The 7,868-nt window shown below is 40.8% G+C and overlaps 1 protein-coding gene across 2 annotated transcripts in view; it reads left to right on the forward strand.

The window, feature by feature from the left end:
• DYM (dymeclin) overlaps positions 1-7,868 on the forward strand; it is a 678,939-nt gene that overhangs the window by 567,293 nt on the left and 103,778 nt on the right. For both annotated transcript variants that reach the window (XM_082254562.1, XM_082254563.1), the window contains one exon: positions 4,824-5,006. In XM_082254562.1, the coding sequence (XP_082110688.1) occupies positions 4,824-5,006 (183 nt within the window). The remainder of the gene's footprint in view (positions 1-4,823; positions 5,007-7,868) is intronic.

Below are 7,868 nucleotides of genomic sequence, written 5' to 3' on the forward strand. Positions count from 1 at the left end.
AAAACCTGACAGGGTTTCTGTACTTTTATTTTCCTATTGGAAACTTAAAATGCTTTAGTAACACACAAGTTTTATATTTGTTCAGGTTTTTACTACTGTCTCTGACCCTGTTAGAAAGTTTTTCTGTCTTCCTCTCATGGACATTGAATGGCATGGGCTGCAATAAAGTCATTGCCAGAAGTTCCAACCCTTCTCTACTCTACTTCAAATTGGGTTTTGTTATCTTTGTTCCTGCGTAGCAGTGTTAATTTTGGCAGCAAATTTCAATTTAGTTTTAGTCTTAGTCTTAGGACTAAAATGGCATTTTAGTTTTAGTCCCATTTTAGTCTTCTGCAAGTGTTTTAGTTTTAGTCGTATTTAGTCGACTAAAACTCCAATATATTTTAGTCGACTAAATGTCTTACATTTTAGTCGACTAAAGCTCATTTTGGTCATCTATAATCGAATGGGTGTAGTTCAATTGTAATTTGTAATGCATTATTTAAGCATTTCTCTACAATTTCCAAACATATTATATACTACTGCTGGTCCTGGAGTGAAAAATCTAATATTCAAAATCTAAATTTTCATTTAGTTTTAGTTAAGTCTTTTGACTAAAATGCCATTTTAGTTTTAGTCGTATTTTAGTCTTAAGACTAAAATGCCCTTTTAGTTTTAGTCGTATTTTAGTCTTAAGACTAAAATGCCATTTTAGCTTTAGTCGTATTTTCGTCATCTGAATTATGTTAGTCGACGAAAACGTTTTAGTCGGTTTTAGTCGACGAAATTAACACTGCTGCGTAGAGGTTCCCCATCACTTCCTTTCCTGTGATGATGCACACATGACTTCAGCCCATTAAGGTGTGTTTTGGGGAACAGGGCAAAAGTGCAATACCGGTATTGGTGTCAATCATAGATGCAGTGCAGTGGGGAATTGGGGGGGGGGGGAGCATTTAGTGGAAAAACACAACACATTTTTTTGCCAAAGTAAAAAAAAAAAATGTTTGATATACACACACACGGCAGGGGCGTAGCAAATCTAAACAAAATAGTATCATTGTGGTGCTGAGCTCCAAAGAAGAGTTCCAGGTATGGTCATTCATTTTTTTGAAAATTTGATGGCTGCGATGGACTGGCCTCCTCGATAGAGGGTCTGTGGGTGGGTGGTAGGTGAGAGAGGGCCACTTGGGGAAATTAACTCCCTCCCAATGTCTTCCGGAGAGCTAAAACAATCAAAAACACCTACCTAACAGGACCAAAGGTCCTCAGAAAATGCAGGGTGTTTTAGATGTAACCATCCCGGATGCCTTTCCTGCTCGGTAATCACCAATGGGAACACGACTTTTCAGTCAGCAAATCGTTCAATGTCTTGGCTCATCCTCTCTCATGTAGACTGCTCCTCCCAGTTCATTATTTACCTACTAATGTGTCCATGTAATTTGCAATATGTGGGAAGAACCATACAGACCTTCCACCAAAGATTTAATAAACACAGATTTAATATCAAGAATGCTGTTCCGGAGGCTTTAACATATTCTGCTACCAATAAAACGATGATCTTTTGATTTAAGTGGGATTCTTATTGCTGATTTTGGGCGCTCCTTTTACCGACTACCACTAGAAAGGTATGGTCATTAGACCAGCTTGGACCAATGTAACTATGTATCTACCATTAAATAAACCAAGCTGTGCTAAAGCAATAAAACAGTGCTGTGACCACACGTGTATATAAAATAGAGACTATAATTGTGAAAAATTATATGAAGAGTCCATATATAACGCTCCTGCGTTTTACGTATGATGTGGATTTTCAGCTGCAGAAATATTCCACTTCAGTAGTCATGTAGAGAAACGCTGAGACACCAATCCCAACTCTCAATGACTCATCATGTGTGGATGATCTCAATTCAGCAAGTAAATACACACACTCAATAAGATGTTTCCTAGAGTGACTTATGTATATAGTAACACAGTGATGGCTGAAGAGACAGGTTGGGTAGAGATGGTAGATGACAGACACTTGAAAGGAAATGTTCTTGAAAGTAAGATAGTAGCAGATGGGATGCAGATAGGTTTAGCAATCATGTATGGTAGCAGATGACAGAGTAGCAGGTGGACATACAAGAGAGATCAACCCAGTGCAAGAACAGGTGGTAGTAGGCTCAAGAGCTAGCAATCTTAGATAATGCAGATGTAGTAATAGTCCTTAGTATGCAGAGCTAGATAGTGTAAGCTTTAGTATAAAGGTTATAGAGGTTTCCCCTGTGGGGTACTTATCACTAATAGCAATGTAGCAGAGGAGAGGTTCGGCAAGAGCGGATGATCCGGTAGCGGGATACAGGGATCAGCGCAGCGTGGTTCCGACAGCGAGGTATGCTTGCAAGCATGAGAGCTTCAAGACAGGTTAGCATCAAGGCACAAAGCAGTTTGAACGAACACATGTGAGTGAGAGCCGGCGATCTAAATAGCCATCCAGTCCGGCGCTCAGTGATGACAGCATCAGTCTTAAAGGTGTATGCGCACCTTACCAAAAGAGAATGGTGGGGCGCATACACTTATGAAAGAGTAATTAGGGTACCCAAAGGTACCAGAACATTACACCATATAGTCTCTATTCAAATGAATTCCTCAATGGTAATGACAGGAATCTTCAAGTGTAGTGGGACCTCCACTGGTAGTACAAACTGCTTACCAGACTGTAGTGAATAGTGAGCCAATTCAGGGGATTTCACTCCCAATGCCTCCGAAAGATAACTCTCTTATGGGTTGATTTTTCCACTGTGTTCCAAATGTCCTGGACCATGAGTAGCCTCAACCGATATTAGACCATCCACATAGGAAAAAAGATATGGAATCCCATAGCGTAATACATAATTATATATACATAATACATTTATATCAGTATTACGCTATGGGATTCCATATCTTTTTTCCTATGTGTGTGGTCTAATATCGGTTGAGGCTACTTATGGTCCAGGACATTTGGAACACAGTGGAAAAATCAACCCATAAGAGAGTTATCTTTCGGAGGCTTTGGGAGTGAAATCCCCTGAATTGGCTCACTATTCACTACACTCTGGTAAGCAGTTTGTACTACCAGTGGAGGTCCCACTACACTTGAAGATTCCTGTCATTACCATTGAGGAATTCATTTGAATAGAGACTATATGGACTCTTCATATAATTTTTCACAATAATAGTTTCTATTTTATATACACGTGTGGTCACAGCACTGTTTTATTGCTTTAGCGCAGCTTGGTTTATTTAATTTATTGTTTGGTGTTGCACACTTGAAGCTTGCTGCTTTTTTTATTTCCAATCACTTAGCGATCGCGGTTATCTTTTCTTACACTATGTATCTACCATACCTGGCTCATCTCCTTGTAAGCTGAAAATCACTGTTTTAGGCACCACTACTCCAGCAATCTCCACTTGCTTTTGGGTCCCGTGCTGAGAGGCTGGCCTGATGCATTCTTAACCACTTGCCGACCGCCGCAAGTACATATACTGCGGCGGTCAGCCCCTCACAGGCAAAGTGACGTACCGGTACGTCACTAGCCTGTGAGGCTCTGGGGAGCGAGCGCGCGCCACCAGAGGCGCGCTCCCGCGCAGTCACGGACTCCCCCGCGCATGTGACCGGCGGACCCGATGTCCGCCGGTCACTCGCGATCGTCGGGTGGAGAGGGAGAAAGGCAGGTGGCTGATGTAAACAAGCCGCCTGTCATTCTCCCCTGTGTAGGAATAGTAATCATACGGTTCTTCTATGTAGGACCGTTGATCACTGTTCCTACAGCTCAAGCCACAGCCAATCACAGTTAGAATCACGCCCCTAGGGACACACACCACCCCTCCCCCTCAAAAAAAAGTTAACCCCTTCACTGCCAGTGTCATTTTACAGTAACCGTGCATATGTATAGCACTGATTACTGTAGAAATGTCACTGGTAACCCCAAAAGTGTCAAAAATGTCAGTCAAGGGTCCGATCTGTCCGCCGCAATGTCGCAGTACCGCAAAAAAATCGCAGATCGCCGCCATTACGCGTTTTAAAAAAAAAACAACAAAAATGATATAAATCTTTCCCTTTGTTAGTAAACGCGATAACTTTTGCGCAAACCAATCAAAATACGCTTTTTGCGATTTTTTTACCAAACATATGTAGCATAAAACAAATTGGCCGAAAATGTTAAAAAATGTTGATTTTTACTTTTTTTGGGGGGGAATTTCATATAAAAAAAAATGTGAAAAATATTGTTATTTTTGCAAAATTGACGCTCTTTTTTTTGTTTATAGCGCATGATCAAAAAATCGCACAGGTGATCAAATACCACCAAAAGAAAGCTCTGTTTGTGGGGGAAAAAAAGGACGTCAAACTCGTTTAGGTACAGCGTCGCACGACCGCCCAATTGTCTGTTAATTGCAAAATACCCCCTGGTCAGGAAGGGGGTAAAATCTTCCGGGGCTTAAGTGGTTAACTCAGGAGCTGGGCTGCTTGGCACAGGTGCCATTCAGAGAATGCTTCACGTTTTTAGATTGAAGATAAAGCATTCTCTGATTGGACGAGGTGGAGAACGTGACGTCACTGCATGTCTGCTTCAGTGATTTCCAGCTTCAGTTATGGTATATATTATTCCAAGCTGGACCAATGTAACTAAAAATATACCATGCCTGAAATTCATCATAAAGTAATGAAAAATAAATCACACCCCTTTACAATCGAATACGTTTATTGATGCTGAAATTGGGGACATTTTCTGTTGCTCTATAATGTTTTGATATCATTTCATTGTCGTGGTCTGTTTCTCATACTCCATACTCAACTCTGGTTCTCCATTGTGTTTGTGCAGGCACAAGACTTAAACGTGATAGAAGAAGTAATCCGAATGATGTTGGAAATCATCAACTCCTGCCTGACCAATTCTCTCCACCACAACCCTAACCTGGTGTACGCCCTTCTGTACAAGCGGGAGCTGTTCGAGCAATTCCGCAGTCACCCTTCCTTCCAGGACATCATGCAGAATATTGACATGGTAAGTAGATGGAGTGCATGGGAATCTTCTATATGGTAGATGTCTGACGGCTGATGTTGAGATGGCCCTTATTTACTGCATTCTTTTGTACGAACATTTAATCGCCTGGTCATGGCTGCTGCTGCTTTTTTGTAATTTTGTTATTATTCATAAGCATTATTTTTATATGCTTTAAAAGGAATCTTTCACTTTGCCCCTCAGGCTTTCTTGAAAGTCCAAACCCTAACCCACTTATGTTCACTTTCTCCCATGCGCCATTTATCTCTCATTTTCTTTAAGAAATTAGAAATATACAGGGAAAAAAATGAGTCCAGCTCCATGTTGTTTTTTTTTTTTTTTTTTTTTTAAAGCCCTTTACACACATTTCAAATCCTGCACTCTTTTCGCCTTTCTGGAGACATTTTCGGTCTTTCATCTTAAAGGGTAACTCCATTTTCATGGGGGAAAAAAATCATCAAATAAAGAAAAAACAATATAGAGTATACTATTGCAACAAAAATCATATTGTAATTGAATTTTATTAAAAATTACTTTTCTCCTTTTCAGTCTTCAGCTGTTGTAATTTTCTGAAAATACAATGCAATATGGCCGCCTGGAGCTGTTCTGTACACAGAATGTATACTGACCACACCCCCAGAAACATAATTTCCTGCTTGTGTGATTGGCTCACCAATTTTCCCAGAAGTCTGCATAAGATAGTCAGATTTCTGGCGTCCCCTGGAAAAAAAATGTATACTGACCACACCCCCAGAAACATCATTTCCTGCTTGTGTGATTGGCTCACCAATTTTCCCAGAAGTCTGCATAAGATAGTCAGATTTCTGGCGTCCCCTGGAAAAAAAATAGATTTTTGGGGAGATACTCCCAATAGGAACATGTCTAAAGGGATGCAGGCCCCCAGCTTTCCTCATTAGTGCTCTGCAGCTGCCACAGCTGATAGATAATTATGAAACCACTCCCATTAGACCCACTCAGCACAGAGAAACAAACAATGATTTCTTCAGAATAACAAAAGTCTGTTGGAATCTGCAACGAAGTTCATTAAAATCCTTGTAATGTACAGAGATCACCCAGAGGGGAATGTTTTTTTTTTCTCAACAAAAGTGGAGTTACGCTTTAACGCTGGCCATACATGGTTCCGTTATTTTTTTTTTTTTCTGTTCCCCCTGAAGGCTGAATAAAAAGACTGAACCGATTCACCCATCTACACAATCGAGGTGCATGGGGGAATCCTCCCTGTTGTGTACTATTGTATTCTGACAGCAGGGAGACTCCCCACCCCAACACCCCACCGCCCCCACCCCCCGCTGTCAAAATACACAGATAAGCACTGCAGCTATTGATACAAACAGCTTTAATTTGACAGGAGAGTTGAACAGAAGTTAAACGGTAGTTCAGCTTTCTGTTCAACTGCCGTGGCCACACATGGATCAAAATTTGGCTGCTCCCTGCTTAACTGAATTGCAATCCATTTATGGCCACCTTTACTCCTCAACAGTGCAGCCCTTATGTAATAATGTGTGAACACAATGCTGTTTAGAGCATGGGTGTCCAACCTTTTGGCTTCTCTGGGCCACATTGAGTGTAGAGAAATTTTCTCGGCCCGCATATAAAATATATACTATAGTTAAGGTATATAAGTAATAAAACTTTGCTGCGCCCTTCCTGTGCTGCTGCGCCCCCCCTCCAGCACTAATTTAACACAACTAGTGGATGATCCCCTCCGAGGCAGCCTCTGCCTACCGTTAGTTGGAAGCCGCTGTGGCTGCGCCCCCGACTCGACTTCCTTCCTCCCCAGCAAAAAAATAAATTGTCAGGGGGCAGTGGGCCGCATTGCCTGTGGTTCCGGGCCGCAGGTTGGACATGCCTGGTTTAGAGATACTGAAAGCTCAGGCTGTTATGATAATGCAACGGTTGTAGATCGAAGGGCACTGGGTGTCATTCGACCCAGAAAAGGACTGAGACTGGATTGCCCCGCAGTGAGTCCACAATAAAAAGCCCCCTGGAGAGTATTGCAGCCTGAGCATGTTGGTTTTATTTTAAAAGCAAAGAAGTGTTGGGTTTAAGAATCAAAATAACAAAACCACGAAGTTGTCTTTTCAGACTTATGTTTTTTTGGTTTTAAAACCCATCTATTCTCCAAATCTAAGTTACTTATTTCAAGTGTCCAGTCATGACTAATGCCTTGGTACTGGCTTTGTGGTTTCCACCAGAGAGGCCTTTGGGCTCGTATGTCAGTACAGTGCTCAGTCAGTGGAACCAGAGAAAGGTTATTATGGTTTAACCACTTCAAATCCAGAAGGTTTTACCCCCTTAATGACCAGGCCATTTTATTTGTACCCAAATTAAATTGATGTCCCTTTTTCCCCACAAATAGAGCTTTCTTTTGGTGGTATTTCATCACCTCTGCGTTTTTGTTTTTTTTTGCGCTATAAACACAATTTTGAAAAAAAAAATAAAACAATATTTTTTTACTTTCTGCTATAAAACATTCGCAATAAAAATTTTTTTAAAAATCAAATTTTTTCATAAATTTAGGCCAATATGTATTCTGCTACACATTTTTGGTAAAAAAAAAAAAATCCCAAAAAGTGTATATTGATTGGTTTGTGCAAAAATTATAGCGTCTACAAACTAGGGGATACGTTTATAGACTTTTTATTTATATTTTATCGTTTTTCTTAGTAATGGTGGCAATCAGTGATTTTTAGCGGGACTGCGACATTGCGGCAGACAGATCTGACACCAAGTGACACTTTTTGGGGACCAGTGACACCAATACAGTGATCAGTGCTAAAAAAATAAATGCACTGTCATTGTATAAATGACACTGGCAGGGAAGGGGTTAACACTAGGGGCAAT

This window comes from Pelophylax lessonae (genome assembly GCF_965119305.1).
Source record: "Pelophylax lessonae genome assembly, chromosome: 1".
Classification (NCBI taxonomy): domain Eukaryota; kingdom Metazoa; phylum Chordata; class Amphibia; order Anura; family Ranidae; genus Pelophylax; species Pelophylax lessonae.